At 42.8% G+C, this 18663-nt stretch overlaps 1 protein-coding gene across 2 annotated transcripts in view; it reads right to left on the reverse strand.

Annotated features, from left to right (window-relative positions):
• The window catches only part of UNC13B (unc-13 homolog B), a 220177-nt gene that overhangs the window by 175383 nt on the left and 26131 nt on the right, over positions 1–18663 (reverse strand). For both annotated transcript variants that reach the window (XM_074856071.1, XM_074856070.1), the window contains exons 2-5: positions 16105–16134; positions 13919–14018; positions 9386–9503; positions 8256–8379 (exon numbers count right to left, since the gene is read on the reverse strand). In XM_074856071.1, coding sequence (XP_074712172.1) covers positions 8256–8379; positions 9386–9503; positions 13919–14018; positions 16105–16134 — 372 coding nt within the window. The remainder of the gene's footprint in view (positions 1–8255; positions 8380–9385; positions 9504–13918; positions 14019–16104; positions 16135–18663) is intronic.

The following is an 18663-nucleotide window of genomic DNA, read 5'->3' on the forward strand; positions in this document are numbered from 1 at the left end:
CATTTATCACCAATAGCATTAAAACAGAGAGGGTATTTCAAGATCACACCACAAAAAAACCACACGTAGTTTTTAAGTAATAGCAGTGTCTTATGTTAGCACTCAGATGGAAAATAAATATTGTAAATAGTAACACAGTTCAAGGGCTTACATTGCTTTCTTGTTTAAAGCTGATTAACCAAATGCACGCTGCAGGTAGGAAAGAGTAAGCCAGACTGGTTCAGATTTAATTCAAGTATTAGTTTTATGAACAGCCATTTCACAATTATATTAATACATTCGCTATATGCATGTTACACATAGCAAGATCAAGAGCCTCTTCAGGAGGCATTTATAACCTCTGTAGAACGTGGGCTTCTTTCGAATCCCACATCTCTCTTACATACCTGGTATAACACAAATTAAATACCAAAAAGAAATAGTCTCTTGTTTTCCTTTGCAGGCAATAAGCCAAAACTTTTGAGGTAATGAGCAGTGTTATAGGCAGTCATATTCACATGAAAGCACATTCCTATTTTTACACCACATTGCAACTTCGTTGTGAAATGAATCACAACAATCCTTCTACCTTCTAGAAGATTTATCAAGTTGATGACTGACAGCAAGTAGCAAGCATTATCACCTTTATTTTGGTAACTATTTTCTATTTCACACTTTGAAGCAATACAGTGTCCTAATGGTTTGAAAGGAACACAGACTTCTGCCACTCAAAATTTCTTCTCCTAAAGTGCACTCTCGAAGGTGTGGATGAACTGCTGTGGAAAGCTTAAGACAAGGCAAGTTAGGTACAAACTGTACTTAAGGAATAGAGCAAGAGGTGCACAGGGGAATAACCCACTGACAGAAAAAGCATCAGTCAGGCTCTCAATCCAGGAGAATTAGGTAAATTAATTAGGGATGGGGAGGTATAAAATCATTGGAAAGACGGAAAAAAAGTTTGGGGTTTTGCTTTTTTTTTAACCACTCAACATCCCCCTGACTGCAATGACTTCTGAAATTTGGTTATTCATGGGCCAAAACTGGATCAACACAAACTTCAGAGCTCACACAGGAAGGAAGTGGAGGGACTGCTCCAGCTAGACACCACCAACCCTGCAAGCTAACAAATGAGGATAATACCAGTTCTGCTAGCTTTCCCATCTCTTTTAACTCTCTACACTCTCAGGTGCCTCAATAGGACCCAAGAAGTTTACATCTAACAAGCTTGTTTTCCTGCAATGAACTGTACCCCGTGAACACCACTGCAATGATATGCTAAGATATGTGTTGGCAAGAAGGGGAGAATTAGGCTTGGATGGTCTCCTGATGTAAAGGTATTTCTGAAAGTTACACCCACTCTTACTCCTGAGAGAAACAGGAACAAGATTTATTGGCAGGTGAGCATTCCATTGGGACCTACAATGCTTTTAGAAAGGACCGAGTATTGCTTGCTTCTTATACTTAAAGGGGTATCTGTGCTACATGTGTCCTCTCAGCCACACAAACCATCACCTTATGAAGCCAGTGACCCCAAAACATCTGGAGATAATAGCAGTCAGTGTACTCGAACACAAGCCGCTTTCAACAAGAACAAGGAACGTGACAGATTTAGTGGAATTTGAAGTTTCAGAAGTAGGTATTTTCTTGGACTACGAATTAACATCTACACCTTTGTAACAGAAACACCACTGTATTTTATGCAACCAGTCACATCCAGAAAAGGGGGGATAAAACAGGCCCTCTTAAGAAAGTTTTACAGAACTGGAAACTTAGTAACTGGCTCCAGAAAATGAGCATTAAGTAGCAAAAAGACAACCTTTTTCTCCTTGCTTGAAGGGAGACAGAAGTAATTTATTTTAATCATAACACACATGGCTAGTTGCTCCTGATGTACACTGCTTTGTTGAGACATGCTATTAGAAAACAAGGCAAGAGAAACATGAGAGAGTCTTGACAATTAGAGGATTTGTAGAAAAAAAAACATACGTGCTTTTGATCATCAGGGCTGTGGATCACAGCTGCACAGATTTATTAGATGAGCTGTGCACAAATTAGGGATGGCACACAAAGGAAATCTGAACAGAATTTATCTAGAAAGAAGACATCAATTAACTGAAGGGCTCTCAGCATATGACCTGATGAGATTTAGGATGACAAACACCAACAATGACCTGAAGCAATCCAAACATTAAAGCAAAGCCTATGGAATTTTGTCTTTGAAAGCCGTCACTTCTCTAAAAGATGAAGAAAACCTCATGAACTGAGGAGTAAAGGTCAGAGTCAAAACAACTCAACTCTGGAGACTAAAATCAAGACCAAAGAGATCTAGGAAGGATGAAGCAATAAATTACCATCAACACTGCAGAAACTGCAGTTGTCTCAGGTAGGCTTCAATGCTTTCCCATAGACCAAGGTTTAGCAGCATGCCCAGGCATCAAGGAGAACCATGTGTCTCTTGGATTTGTTCCTATCTTGTATCCAAGGTGCCCATTTCATAAACGGATATATCAGATTTTAAGTGCAGCACTGCTGCCATTCTATTGAAACAGCTTCTTACACAAGTCAGAGATAAAAATCTGCTATTGTCTAGATATTGGCTGCTTTAAGGACATCTTCTTGATCTTAGAGAAACTCTTGTCGTCAACACTAATGGCAGTAGACTTAATGCACAGCAAACCTTAAACATGCAGCAACGGCCTATGAACTTCAGTCAAGTTACCTGCTCAGAAGAATACATGTCCAATGAGACAGAATTCTCAAGTTTTTGAGGAAGCAGTTTGTAACTGGTTTTCAGTTTCACCATCCATTTGTGTCTCACCTCTGCTATATTAACTTTTGCTTACAAGATAAAAAAGCTGAACTACTCCAAACAGAGGCCATCTGATGCCAGCTCAGGACTCTGCTCACATGCCTGGTAAACAAGAGGAAGGCCCTGTGACAGTGAAACAAAGCTGCTGAACAAGAACAGAGAGGAGATGGGCAGATATGTTCACTAGCTTTTGGGGCTTTTTTATTGGATACCAACATAGAAAGGTTGCAAGCTTTGCTGTCCTTGCTCCTAATGCCATCTTCCCTGGGCTCCTGATGTCAGGGAGCAGTGGGGTCCGATTGCTCCCTAAGGGAAGGGAAGCAAGGGAGATCCCATGCCTGGCAGGGCAGACGACTTGCCAGCCAGTGCCTCACCCTGCAGCACCAGAGCAAGGTGAACAGGGCAAGCCCAGAGATCATGGCCAGCTTCAACCAGGAGCCCAGATTGGCAGGCAGGTCCACAGTGACAAGGCTGGTCTGAGGTCAAGCCAGGAAGTCAGTTCATGTCTGGGCCTGGATCTACAAGGTCCACAAGCAGGCACAGACATGGCTATGGCTGAGGTGGGGGATCAGTAACTTCCACAGCATCACTGAAGAGCGAAGGTTCAGAGCTGAGCTGAAGTGGGACTCCTGGGCCTATGAGTAAGGGGACTGCCAGGTAAGGCTGCTCAGAGCAATTAAGACTTATCAGTGCACCCAGGGCCCTGACACCTGGATACACTGCACCACCACAGAAATGGGGACACAGAACTACAGACACTTACCAGACTGAGGAAGGAATTAGAGATTTGCTGCACCTGTACAGACTACGTCACTCAGCTAGACCCCCTCAGGTACCTAAACATGACAGTATTTCCACTTAGAGATCTCTAGTTTGACAATAACCAGGAGTTTCAACCCTAAAGCTTTTCTTCACCTCAGGCTTCATGGTCCTTGCTCTTCTCTTCTCCTTGTACATCACCTTGTGCCACCTGAGTTTTCCCCAGGTAGCAAGTCCTGGGCTGGGGCATACCCCAGGTCAGCATGAGTGAGAAGTAGTGTTGGAAGTAAAAAGTGATATCCCCTCTCTCCCCACTTTCCTACAAGCCTTCACCTGGCTTCCTCTTTTCCCAGCCCCAATTTCTTCCCTTTCCAGAGGTACATGAATCTTCACAAGTTCTCACTGAAAAAACTTTGCAGAGCTGAGCATTTCTCTTTCTGTACAGTTCCCAAGACAATAAAACAACAAAGCACATTCACTCCACCTGATGGTTGGATGTAGATCAGCATGCTCCCAGCCTGGGAGTGATGAGAACACTAAAAGCATTTTCACTCTAATTATCTACTAGAAACAGTCTGGCACAGACCCAAACCACTATAGTTTGTGAGCCAAAAGCATTTTTGAGTACTCTATCCTGTGAGGGACTTGCACATAGCCACTGCACTTCTAAAAAAGGGGGACAGAGTAAAATTGCTTTTAAACAGTACAACTTTACACTTGAAAAGCAGCATCTTGGAAGGTCTGTGCCAGCACACATTGACTACATCAAGACAATAATAGCAAGACTGTCTTCTCCCTACCACCAAATGTTGTAAACCAACCAAGAAGAAAAGCTGTCTCCCTTCCTTGATATGTCTGTCTTGTTCCTCAGAAGAAACAGATATGATCAGCACAGAAATCTGCTCCAGCCTGTCTTTGGTAACAATCACTTCCTCCCATCAAGAAGGCAGTTTATTGCCATTTTTAAAAGACTACCAAGCATAAAAATGCTTTGCACCCTAGGGGTTAATATCAACTCTCACTAACCTTCACATTTTAAATGCTCATGCTTTGCTGCACTTTCATAGAAGAAGATTTTCAGTCATTCCGTTTCTGCGAGATTGAACATTTAAGAACATAGGGCTGGCAGAGAACATTAGAGGACAGTCTGGTCCCCAGCACGGCAGTCCATCACACACAGCTGCTCACCACAGAAGGGCCCACAGATCTGCTCTCTCTCCTATATACCACAAGCTAATGTCACACTAACAACACTACTGAACACAATGCAAGAGCTGCATCTGGAACACAAAATGGGACAGATGGAGGATACATCAAGGCCACCATAGATGTTCTTTGTCCCATTAGAAATCTGGCCATTAAACAAAGTTTAACTCCTGGATGACCTCATGAAAGGTTATTTTATATCACCAGGAGCAGAGACTACAACTCTCACCAGCCTCTGTTAGGAAATGCTTGCTTCTCAACTCCAAGCCTGGTAAACACTTAAAACCAACTTCATATGAAAAAAAAAAAAAAAAAAAAAATCTCTAAATTGCCTTCATCAGGTAACTGCCACTAGCAGCATCAGCATGTTCTGCATTTACTTCAGCTGTAGCTGTTGCCAGTCTCCAGAGTACCAGAAGAACATACCAGGGAAGAACCACCATGAACACATCAGGTGGAAGCAGAAGCAGCAAACTAATCCGGGATAAATAATAGTGCAAACAACAAACCAGTTTCTAAACCTCTTTGCATACACAATCATGTTTTGCACCATGGACTTCAGCTTTTCTGGTTTTCAAATTCATTTATTCTCTTTTACAATCCCTTGAAAACTTCTCAAGCTCCACCTAAATACAGTGAAACATTATAAATACACAGACTGAATAACCTGGGGTACTGCATCCGTGTGTTCCATCTAACCTAAATGAAATAGAGCAGCCAGAAGTGATAGAAAAAGCACAGAAGCAAAACCAAACAGAACACACTCTTTTTTTTAAAGCTGCTATCCCAGACAGCTGTATTTTACCAGGCTTGGAAAGCAGCACAAGCTGTACATGTGCACACATACTGCTCCGGTTCTCGTGCATCTACAATAGCCAGGAAATCTTCACCTGGGAAACAAAACATGATACACAATGTTCCTAAGTGTCACTCCAAACATGCTGTTATTAAAACATTACCTCTACAGCAATGGAGCTGCTGACTTAGGAACTTCCACAGCAGATCAGTGATCCATTTAGTTCTCTGTGTAGGTTTAACACAGCAGTTTACAGCTTATATGACAACACAGTCTTAACATGTGGGACACTAAGAGTCCATACTGCTGTCCTCCACTTAAAGGGAAACTGACCTGCAAATTCATTGGGAATGATGCAGAGGCAGTGCTGCGAGCTGAGCTACCCATGCATCTATCCAAGTCTCACTGTGCTGCAAGAGCAGGGCAGCAGAGCCTAATCCATCTTGCAGGGTCCTTCTCTATCCTAGAGGTGATGGCAGGAGATGTTCAAGTCATGGTGTAAAGGGAAGCACCACTGGAGAAGGTAATATGAGTAGATGCTATCTTCTAGAGGAATATCCCACACTCTTGGTGCCTACAGCTTTTCAATCTGCTTCTGACCTTGCTATGGCAGGACAGACTGAAAATGGAGAAGATCCAAGAAAAACTGCTGCACTCTTCAAGTAAAGAGCAGCAGAAGCCTTGAAAGAGCTAAGTGATGCACCCATTTTTTCCTGGACATTATGAAACACTGGACAGGCGGACAACTTTTCACACTCTAAAATAGAAACCCTTCAATATAGCACTGTGGAGTTCCTGTTATTTCAGTATGTGGCATAGTAAACAAAGGAATAAGTAACAGATATACTTTAAATGATCGATTGTGTTAAAAACAGAAAAGTCACAAAAAGCTTGTTATTTACACAATGTTTTCAGTTCTCTGCATGAAATTCTACTTCTCAGAATTCTATGTTCTATAGAACATCATACATTTTAAAGCAGTAGTTAAAAAACCCCAAAACAAACAAAGAAACAGTCCTGTGTTTTAAGTATAGCAGCAAGGAGAAAACACACTATTACCTGAAATATTTTTTTATTTTTTAAATCCAGATGCTCTAGCACATAATGGTTTACAGGCGGTGTGTTTTCCTATACTTAAAAAAAAAAAATTAAAAAAAAAAATAAATCACATAATGCAGTCCAAAACATGAATCACCGAAGAAAGCAAATTCTCTTTTGGATAGTCTCTGAATACATTGGGGGAGATCACAACTTCATTTTCTCTTAAAGCAGAGATGGTTTACAAGCAACTATGTCAGAATGAATTTAGAAGAGAAGGTAGCGGCTACAAGCCTTACCTTCAGCTACATGTGCTCTCCCTCCCAGAAGACCAAACACTTGCCCCAAAGAACCATTGTTTCACCTCACAAGAAAATCAAGTGAGTTGTTCTCCTTACGTAACAAGCAATTTTAGTAATAAACTTCCCACTGACAGGGTGACAGCAGCAGTGAATCACCAGGACATTTTCATGAGGAAGAGGGATGGCTCCATACCAACATTTAGACAGTTTAGTTGTCAAGACAGCTGAGATGCCAGATACCTCTTCCCCTTTACACACTGGACTGTAGTTAAAGAGCCATACCTATTACATCTATAAAACACTGCACTCACCCAGAATTGCACCATCCAGTGGACTGTGCACTCAAAATAGCACACTCAGAGCACAAGATAAAATTTGTATTGATTGTAGTGCTGCAGGGCCAAAGCCTGCATCCTCCCTTGTGCCCGGAAGTGGGGTATGAGACTAATAGATGACCTAACTTTTTTCCACAACAGATGGCCAATCCTGACAGTTGCTGGCCAAATGCCAGTGAGTGCACAAATGCTCCACCAGTGCTTAGAGCATGATACAAATTGCTTGCACTGCCAGGGGCTTGGCAGGAGAAAACAAGAACAGGCAGAGGGGGAGAGATGAGCCTTGCAATGACAGACAACTTGACAATGACAGACACTCCAGTGTAGAAAAAAATTACCACAAGTCCCAAAAACACCATCTCTGTTCTTGGTCCCAAGAGTCAGCTAAGAGCTGGAAAGAGAACCTGTGTAAGCCTTGGATGCATTCTGCCTTACTTTTGGGGTTTCTTTATTTGGTTTGGGTTGCTTTTTGTTTGGGGTTTAAGTAAAATAAAATTTAAAAAAAAAAAAAAAACACACACAGTTTTACTTGAGATGGGTTTGCTCCAATTATCTACTTTTCCCCATTCCGTACTTTTCAACCACAAGTAATTGCCAGAAAAGCAGTTCTTATAACACCAAGTTATTTATACACTCTGCTAATGATAATGTTCAGGAGCACTGAGCATTAATGTTTCACTAACAGAACTGCACACTTCTAACAGGGTTTAAGTGCACCTACCACAGAACATCTCTAACAACATACTTGATCTCCTGTTGAGCCAAATTTGTCTAGAAACAAAGAACTGAATGTTCCCTGCTCAGGAACAAAATGTTTGACTGCACAATCCTGAAATAGTATTAATAGTTTCTTAAAATGCTGCTAGTCTAAACATTCCAGCATTGAGACCTTCAAATCTTCCCTATTTATTCTGATCTTGTCAGAAAGAAGCCAAACAAGAAATGAACACCAGCAATTTGATCTGCACTGAAAACTCAAGTTGCTCCCAAACACTTTCAGCACTCTGGCTAAGTTATTGAAATGCACTCACCAAAAGGTAATTCAAATCTTGTGTCCAGCAAAATTTTATGAGGAGTTGGGTTTTTAGTTCCACAGATTTCATCATGTTTCATTACAACTTCTGCCTCCAGCGTAGACCACTCCCCAGGACCTTCCTGTGAAACACAAGCCACAAAAGTTTCAAGTCCAGCAGGTCCTTATGCAGCAAGTCTCGCACATTTGCTAACAAAAAAGACTCCAGAAAGAGCGTTACGGTATTATCAAGGCCTGGTACGCAATTTTAACATCAAATGACATCCATTCAGCACATGCTGGCAGCTTTTCCTCCAACTCTCAAAGACCTTTACCAAGACAAGCAGCCAACACCTTCTAGCAGAACTGCTGCCTTCTCAGTGGAACTGCAAAGGTGAGTCCTCGAACACAGGCACCAAGGAGTGCCTGGGCAGCCGGAGGAACTGCGCACCAACTAGACCTTACGACCACACTGCTGGGCATCTCCACTCTTTTCCTTTTATGGAAAAAATAAGCTCTCTCTCCCTGCTGAAATTCAGTAATCTTTCAAATAAATGTCCTGAAATTTGAGGTAAAAACCCAAACATGTCTTGGTTAGCTGGAAGAACCACCAAATTCAGTAGTTAGGGCAGTTACAGACATTGGCACATTCAATTTCCTATTTCTTTCAATTCATATTAACACCACTAGACACCCTCTAACACTTCAATCGAAAGCTTTAAGATGATGATATAGACATGCTCTGGGCCTACCTCAAAGGCTGGCTTGTCTATTTTCAGGGTACCCTCTGTCTTTATCAGGAACTCATAGAAATTTGAGCATCAGACTAAGCAATCAGTCCTTAAGACTTCAGATACTTGCCAATTATATGTGTTCCTTAACAGATTAAGCCCTGTTTATTGAGTTCACATGACTGAAATGTGAAAGACTTCTACTTAAGCTCAGTTTTGGTCCCATTATTGGCAGCCTCCTTCGAAAACAAAAACAACAATGTGATGCCACCAGCCCTCTCCCCTGACCCAGCCTTCCTAACTTCACAAGTGGAAGTTTGGCTGAGGAGCACAGTCCTGGGTTGCACCAGGCCAGATTTGTAACACGTTAACTAACAACATTGGAGCTGTCAGAAAAAAGCTTCTGTGTCAGCTTAACCTCATCAGATTGGTGAATGGCCTTCAGAGCAATCCATACGGTCCCAACCAGGGTGTCCCAGATTAGTCCTTTGTTCCATAATTCAACAATTAGGCCAAGGTCCAGTCGACTGATCTCACTGCAAGAAAAGAAAAGGCAGCACAGGTGAGAAAAAAGCAGAACACAATCTAATTCTGCTTTAGGTTCTGTATTACCACCATGATTATACCAGTGAACTCCTTCCACACAGCCGTGTCCAGCTACAGAGAGCTTCTGGAAGCGTGTGGCTGAGGCAGCTCAGAGTCACAGGGAACACTAGTTTCTAATGACTGATTTCTCACAGTTTAACACTAACTACACAAAGACTGCAAACTAAACCCCTGATCTATATCATGCATGGACTGCCAGTTGGGAACTTGCTATGTACACAGGAGGAGGAATTGTGTATCTTGGGCCAAAACCTAGAGGTGAGCTGTTCTTTGTCATCAGGCACCCCGTTTCTAAGAAAGTGGGTGTCTTCTTTCCCTTGGCAGCACAGCAACACAAGTGTACTGTGGCAGGTCCAAACAGAACAATAGTTATGTGTGAATGGAGCTGCTACATGCCAAAAGTAACAGTCCCAAACCCTGCACAGATGCATCAGCAGCACTACCTATTGCTCAGGGCTGCATTGCACCATTTCTGCTCTAGCACTAGCTTCTTCCTCTGCGTGACACTGCAAGGCTTTGAGCCATGAGAATCTCTGGCAACAAGCAGCAACACAGTCACTTGAACACTGAGTGCCAAGTTATTGGAAATACTTGTCTGAAGGTTTTCTTGAACAGCTTACCTCTCAGTAAGGAAGGATGTATCTCAAATTTGCTTCTTCCCAATGCTTCACAGCATTTATGCCTCTCTCTTCCATGCTGGTTTATAACATGACTTACTTAAGAACAGCATTAACACCCACACAGCCTGAATGCTGGTAAAAACAACAGAGAAGAATCCTGAGCTGTCTTTGGACAGTTGCTGATACGCAACTGTCTCATACTTATCATGAAGAAAGGCTATTGTTCCTATTCCTTTGTGCTCTGGACTTCCTTTAGTGCAACAGGTAATCCCAAAAAGTAGGCAACTTGGACACACAGTGCTGCTGCCTGCTGTACTTCTGTCCAAATGTATCCATATTAAGTTTACCAAGGGTATTTAAAAGCACATTAATCGCTAATTTCTATAGACTGCCATCATGGCCAAAGCAAAGAACTGCTGTAAATCCCTGCATCTATTTGAGCTTTGCCCCAGAGACTTCTTACAACTTTAGAAGACAATACTGTATCTGCAAGGTTCAAGACAAACCCTAAGCTACAGCAAAGCACATCAACACCTATTTTAAACACAAGTGCTTCTGTTCTTGTTTAAGACACAGGAATTGAGGTCAGGAGTGTCCCGTACTTCGGTGACTCAGTCTACACAGTTCAAACTCAAGCTATTACACAGGCTTATCACGAGTTTACTGTCAGCATCTTGAAATTGAGTCTCCAGCTCCCTCTGTTTGGATATGGCTACTCAATATGGCCAAACTAACAACTAGCCACCTGCACCATCACGGCTCTGCTCTCCCACTGCTTGCCTCTTGGAAGATGATATTTATCTGATTGTACAAACTTACAATAACAACAGAAACAAATGATTTTCTGCTGACTGGACTAGCCTGAGGCCAGAAAGGGAAGGGAAGGAAGAAATACTGTATTTTCAGGCACACTGTAAAACCACATTCTTTGCTTCAACATACATTGACAGAGAAAGACATTGATCATAAGACTCCTGACGGGCTTCTGTACAGAACTCCACAGGACAGGTCACCAGATAAGAATAAAAAAAATAAAAAGATTTTCAGCACAGTGGCTTTGATTGCCTTTGTGTCTCCCTTTCTCCACCTTCTGGTTAGATGAAGAATAGCTTCAAAGAACAAAAGAGCTGAGACTGGAATTTGGTGTCCCTCCCTTTCCACACGCATTTAATAGAATTTAAATGAAAGACATTTCTAACAACTTCAACACCGATTTAATCATCATGTTCGAAACATCAGTTCACATTTTCATTAAAGAGGTCATTGCTGCAAATATGTAGTCCTTTTAAAGCTGCTTCAAAATTAGAAAATGTCCCCAAAGAATACATTAAAGTGCTTTACTGGTCTGCTAAATAAGCAAATCTCAAACAACTCCTGAGCCCCAAATTCTAAGCTGTTACATCCCACAAGGAGTTTGGAAGTAAAAACAACAAACACAGATAGAAAGCATTTTCTTAGTTTCTGTTCTTCTACTATGCCTCATAAAAAAGGTAAACACAAACACAGACAGTAAAAGCATTCTTCCCCCAGGGAAAAACCACTGTGTTCAAAAGCCTTTTCCAATTCCAGAAAGAAAAAGAGCAAACCAATGAATAGTAGTATTGGAATATCAGTAGTATTTCTCCTGGGACAACTTAATGTACACAGGATCATGCAAAACACTTCCCGCCATGCGTAATATTTTTGTTATAAAGAAACATCGGAACAAATGTGCTGTTGCCTGGCTAAAGCAGGGACAATAATGGCGAGGTAGTTCAGCTAATATTCTACTTTTATATCCCCTAGCAACTAATTATGGAGCAGCACAGCGACCTTACAGCATGCTAACTAAGCTCACAGCTGATATCGGAGAGCAGTTCCAGGATCTGTTTGAGGGGAAGGAGAGCAGCAACCGTGACAGTCATCATCCAACACAAACAAGTGCTATTCTTAAATCACGGATGAGCAGCCTTCTCTGTAGCTAGCCATGTTTAAAGGTAGTTCCTGTCTAGCACAAATCACAGGAAAAATGAGTTAGCAGTTTGGGCATGTGCATGTGATTTAGCAATTCCCTGCCCCAACCTTACCCTGGTCCTGCACAGTTTACATCACTGATAGTCACAGCCTCTGTCTGACCAGGAAACTACAGAGCCGAGAAGATGGTGGTGTTCAGGAGCACACGTGTTTCACCAGATGCCAAAGGAGAGGCTCCAGGCTCTCTGTGCAGAAGCACACACCTCATGGGCTGCTCCAAACGCAGAGTGCCACCAAACAAGGGAGATGAGAGCACACCTATTATGGCAACACTGTACTAACCCAGGTGAACTCCTCAACCAGAGGCAAAAGCTTCCCACCTTCAGCACAGAACCAACTGCTTGCGGGATTGGGAACCATACTTACAGAATCCCATGTGGGTCTCTTGCTATGCATACTATGTAAGTACCTCAGACCCACCCAAAACCAGCAGCACTAGGTTTAACTCTAGAAGATGAAAATATCAGTTCCCCTGCAACAGCAGTGTTCATGCCAAGTTCAGAGAAAAGCATGTGGAGTCCAGGATTTAGTAAATTTAGTTCACTTTGTCTTAGAAAGCTGTAAAACGGAAGCAGATGCAATACATCAATGAGTTATTCATCCACCATCAAAAAACCCACGCCGTTCTAAAAGACACTGGGAAATCCCTGGTTAGTGTCAGGACTATGAGGACAGAGCAAACCAGAAGTGCCAACAGCACCAGAAATGCCGGGAGAGCTGGAACTGTTTCTGCTGCTCATGGCAGGGATTGGCAGCCCCTCAAGGTGCAGCAGGGAAGCTGGAAAACATATTAATGGGTACCAGGCCAATGGCAGAAAACATTAACACACAAGAGCAGCTCCCACACCGAGGTAACCAGGACCACCACCTCAAGGCCCTGAGTGCACTAACAACAGCCCTTAATTGCCCTGACCAACCTCACCAGAGGCCTCCACCCACACCCTCTTCCTATGGCCCAGTAGCTCCATTTAAGTTTAGCTATGGGCCTTCAGTCTTTGCCTAAGCTATGTTGTAGTTGTCTTGTCTCCAGCTTAGCTGCAGCTGTGCCCACGTCTGGCCATGGACCACGTCAATCCAGACCCAACCCACAGACTGACTTCCCAGCTCAGTCTCAGACTTCCTTTTTCTCTGTGGACCTGACTGGCAATTGCTGGACTATGTCTGACCTGATTATCGTTACCAGACACAACCCTGAACTGGACTTGCTAACTTGCACTCTCAGCTTGACCTTTGACCTGCCTCATTACTACAACCTTGTCTGATGACCTGACCTCTCAGCAGACACTGGGCTGATCCTTAGGTCTGCCCTGCCTGCGCTGTTCACGTACTGAGGGACTGGGCCCTGGCTGGTGAGGACCCTGCCCTACCAGCCATCCTGTCACACTCTGCTTCTGGCTCCCTGTCCCTGCAGGAGCTGCCAGCCCTCACTGCACGCTGACACACAGGTCTAAAAACAGGAATCCAGGTAACCTGGTACTATTAAAGGACACAGGCTACTTCAGCCCGTCCGTGGCACCGGCAGAGACACACATCTTCAACACAGGTCAGTGTGTACAACAGAAAAGCAAATGACTTTGGTTTTCACCAGGCTTGTGCATTTTTCCTACTTAAGTACTGTAATTTCTACAGCACAATAGCAGTTCCATACAAATAGCAGTGCTGTGGAAGGACTCAACCACAAGCACCTCATTGCTGCACAACACCATACTTACAACATGAAGTCCTGTTCCCAGCAGGGTTGGTCACCTCTCACGGCTACCGTTGTGCTCTTCACATTTTGCACTTTCAGGGTCACATACGTATTGAATTTATCTGGGGAATGAGAGGCAAAAAGTCATCTCCTTCAGTTTACCCTTTCATCACGTAAGCACAACATTTCAAGGTTTTCAGTCCATATATTGCATCCCAGGCCAAAACAAAAAGCCAATATGGGAAGATGTCACTGAGTTAAGGAGCCAAATGTTCAAGATGCTTTTCACCTGCCATCAAACTTTCAATCACAGTTTTTTAGAAATTCATGCACAAACAAACAAAAACAGGCAACTAATCACTTGCAGTAAGTCAGGGGCAAAGAATGAGTGTAAAATCCTGAAGAACACAGACACTTTGTGTGTAAGATGCTGTTACTGAAATGCAGACAAAGAAGACAGAGCAAAAAACAAACCTGCAAAACATACAAACAAGAAGCTGCTGGGCTGATCATATCATCTCTTCCCTTCGGACCCAACTACTCTCTGAGTTCCAATCTGGTTTTCCACCCATGAATCCACAAAGAACTTTACAGACAAGTCAGGGGCAGAAGGAAAATACAGTGATTTATGCTAAATGTGCTAAAACTGATCTGTATTGCTTAAACCAGCTGACCTAGAAGAAGCACCTTACACTCACATTTTGAGACAGGCTTTAGATATTTAAAATAAAAAGCAAAACCTGAAGAAAAAGCCTGGAACAACTTTCTCCCTAGCTGCTGCTATCTCTGTGCTAATATAACCAAAAGCAGCCAAGCACAGACACATGCAAAGTTTGAATATCAGCATCTGAGAACAAACAAACTCCCTTTTAAGGAGAGTTACCACCTCAGACCTATCTATCAGTTTCATCAAGCCTGGAACAAGACGTATGCTAAGTAGCTGGAAAGCAGTATACATATTCTAATACTTCAATGTTCTGCTGCATCTATTCCCAGCATAAGTTAGATCACAGTTCATTTTAATACTGTCAAAGTTCTCATGCACCACTGCTGTGGGCTGCTATAGCATGTCCCAGCATCTAGATTCAAATATCCTAACAGAAAGGGAGGAAAGGGAAACTACATGATCTGGTAACTCAGGAAGAAGTGGGAATCACTGAAAGGCAGATTCCCTCACATGTAGCTACATCACTTGCATCCTCCTGGGACACTGGGCTTGTCCATGAAACCACACACTTCAGTTGAGGTAAACCTAGACTACAGGACAAATATTTTGCAGCTGTGAGCAGGCTTCTTGATTAGAGAAAGGGTAAGGTACACACTATCTCCCTTTCGGTCTGGGTATTCAGCTTTCCTTGTCTGGAAATTCAAGGTTGGTGCACACACAGATCTTGACCTGACATGGAGCATGGACAAGGAGACCTGGGAAGCTTTCCACTATAACCTGAGGACGGCTACATCAAGAGAATAAAGCTGAACAAATAAATCATGAATACAGCTGTGCAACTGCTTCAGCTCTAAACACCTGAATAGGTGTTATTCCAGAAGCAATCTGCCTATTCTTTTGTAAACTGTACATCACATTTCATTCAATAAACATATTTATAGTGTAGCTTGCTAAGGGATTCCTTGCTAGCTACTGAACCACAGTGAAATAGTTGCCTAGACTGTAAATTCTGGGTGTCACCAGCTGTTTGTTTTTATTTCATTATGCAGACACAAAACCTGATGGATGGGATTTCAATCCCAAACACAGCCATTATGGACTGCCACATAAGAGAATAATCACTTCTGTGGTACCATCCAGCAATCCCAATCAGGATCAAGAAGACACTGAATCCAGACAGGCTCACACCAGTTCTGCTTGGTGGATATTTTCAGATCCTGTTTTTAACAGGGACAGAGGAAGGATGAGAGGAAAGGGCAGGGTGGGGTGGGAACTGGTGACCATAAAGGAACATCTTTCCTCACCTATCACCTGTTAAGGTCAGGTGAGCACATAGAGGTTTCCTAGCACTGTGACACTGGGTCACAACCTCAAGCTTTCTTCTAACTCAGGCTACTTGGATTCTCAGGGTAGCTTTTGTCACGCCTAAGGAGAACATGGAGGAGCTGAGGAGATAAATTAAAACTGGAAGGAGCAGCATGAGACGGAGTGAGAACACAGGTGTCACCATTGCTGCAAACAAGCAGTAGAGCATGGCTTACCTGGTGGTCCTTGGAGTTTAGCTTTTTTTACTGTAAAGAGAAAAAGGAAAAGAAAAAAAAATAAGAGGCTGTTAGTGATTTTGTCCTGCTACAGTTTCATTTGAGCCAGAGTGTACAGGGCATCACACTTATTAGACAACATCCCCAGTAGAGACCTGGGAGCTGGAAATCTGCACTCATTTTAACAATTTAACAGATCTGGAGACAAAACCTCTTCCGTACCCCATGTCACCCCTCTAAATCAATGCATTTAAAAAATAATCACAGGATTAATGTTTGGAAAGCAATGTGGTATGGCTAATGCAAAGCAATTTCAAAACCAGTCCTTTGCAACCAGAAGTCACTGCTGCATGCTAAGGCATGATGTCATTTCATACTACCACACTTGCAAAGTTACACTCCAGAAGAAATAAACATTTCTTTATAAATAAAGAATCTCTCCTAACAGTGCAGAGAAGACTTTTAACCACAACTTGAAAATAATCAAGCCTGAATAGCTCTATAGTATGATATCTGTAAATCAAATTAATGCCCTATGCCAAACAAGCTGCAGTCTAAACTCAAATGTCATTTCTCCAAGCTCTGTTAATTTAATTCCAGGACAGTATTTATCAAAAACAATGGCTAAAACATAAAACAGCACTGGCTGTTATCTCACCAGATGAAGAAGATCCATGTCTACACCTAGGGGAGATTTTGTTTACATTTCTCTTTTGCAAGCTCATATTCCTCACTGGTATTGCAAAGTGTAAGTACTAGAAGACATCTCTAAGCTCCAGCTAGTTTTCCCAGTGGAAAACCAACACTAAGAAGAAAACATATTTAACAAGTTAGGAAGCAAGACACACCAGAGAGCAGAAAGATTTAAAAACTGGTGTAGTGAAGTTTCCTCCAGAAAACAGAGCACCCACCACTCACCAATGGCTCACAGAGTCTAACTTCCAAGATAAATGTGCTAGAAAGAAACATTAAAAACTAAAATAAAATAAAATGATGGCCCTTACACAGTTACATGTTCAGAGCTGGAATGGAGTATGATGCTGGAGAACACCCTTGTTGTTTGAGAAATTCTCCTTTGCAAGCATTTACAGTTCAGGTAGATGTTTGCATGAAAGAAATACAGTATGAGCCAGAGGCATCTCAAACAGAAGTTAAAACATCTATAGCTTTTACCTAAACTGCCAAGGCCCACGAGCCTTTAGGTCTGAAATAATAAACAGGTTCATTTTCTCCCAGGTTCAGGGCCTGAAGCATTGCTGATGACAAACCTAATGGTGCAAGCAAAACATACAATGGTGGGGGCCAGTGTTCCTGCTGACTGAAGACGCAGATTCCTCTTTAATCTCCAAATCAGTCAGTCTGTTTAACCACTGAGAAACAGGCAGGTCAACCTACCCACTTTCTGGGTGCCTTTGGATACCACACAAAAGCAGGCATTTCATGAAATACTGCCCTGGAGTGGGCAGGCAGCAGTTTTATCTCTGATCCTCCCCTCTCCCCTCCTTTGCAAGACCCAGGAGACAAAGTAATAAGTGCAACTGCTTGAGGGAAGGAAAAAGGAGGAAGAGGGCAGGGGATGCACAGTAAGCTTCAGCTGGTCTCTCTCCCTGTTGGTAACAAGCTCCACTGCTGTTAGCAGGGAAGTGGAGGCAACCCCAGTGTGGAAATTTGGTATTATTTGTCCAAAAACCAGAGTGAGCCACTGGCTCCTAAACAGAGACAAGACACTGTCTCTGCAGCAAGAGATATGCAAACTAAGAGACAGATGCTGTCTGTACATTGTGGTCTCAACCTCTACATATTAAGAGGTTCATTTGATGAAAGGCAGCAAACCCTGCACTGCCTTGGCATGCTGAAAAGGATGCCTGTGTGGGGCTTCAGCAACAGCTGTCTCAGGGCTCGCAGCAGCAGGGACATACCGGGGGAACAGCAAGGCTAAACAAAGGTCATAAGCCTGCTACAGACACACATGACAAAAATGGAGTCTTGTACCTTTAGTAACTACCAGGAACGAACCCCTTACCTCTAGACAAACTGCATGTAATAAATTACACCTGTAGCTACAGCAGGGCTTATAAACAAGAGCTGGATCACAAACCTGGGAATCTCATCTCACCAGTAACTCTTGCTCTATCTGCAAGTTTACACACTATGTCCAAAAAGTTCCAATGAAAAGTGACTTGAACATGGTTTTATTTTGTTAGCCTACTAGAAAGCACTTCCTAGGGGCATGTAAAAAATCATTGCAAAGGTGCAGCTCCCGCAGCATCTCAGGATTAGGACTGGCCATGAGACCACTGGGTTACCCATACAACAGGGTGAGGAGGAAGCAGCTGAAAGGAGCTGTTAGACCCTGACAAGGCCCAGCCTATTTGTCAGGGTCAGGTCCAATGCGCAGAACAGTGTGCGCCTAGCCACTGCTGAAGGACCACCACTTTGGAAAGGCACAATAAAGTTAGCTTCACTAGGGAAACTTTTATACCCACACCTGCTCATTCTGTCTGGTTAGAGCTCCTCTGTGCCAAGTGCTCAAGAAAGGACACAAAGGAGTAACAAAGT

The sequence above is a fragment of the Strix uralensis genome, chromosome Z (genome assembly GCF_047716275.1).
Source record: "Strix uralensis isolate ZFMK-TIS-50842 chromosome Z, bStrUra1, whole genome shotgun sequence".
Taxonomy (NCBI): domain Eukaryota; kingdom Metazoa; phylum Chordata; class Aves; order Strigiformes; family Strigidae; genus Strix; species Strix uralensis.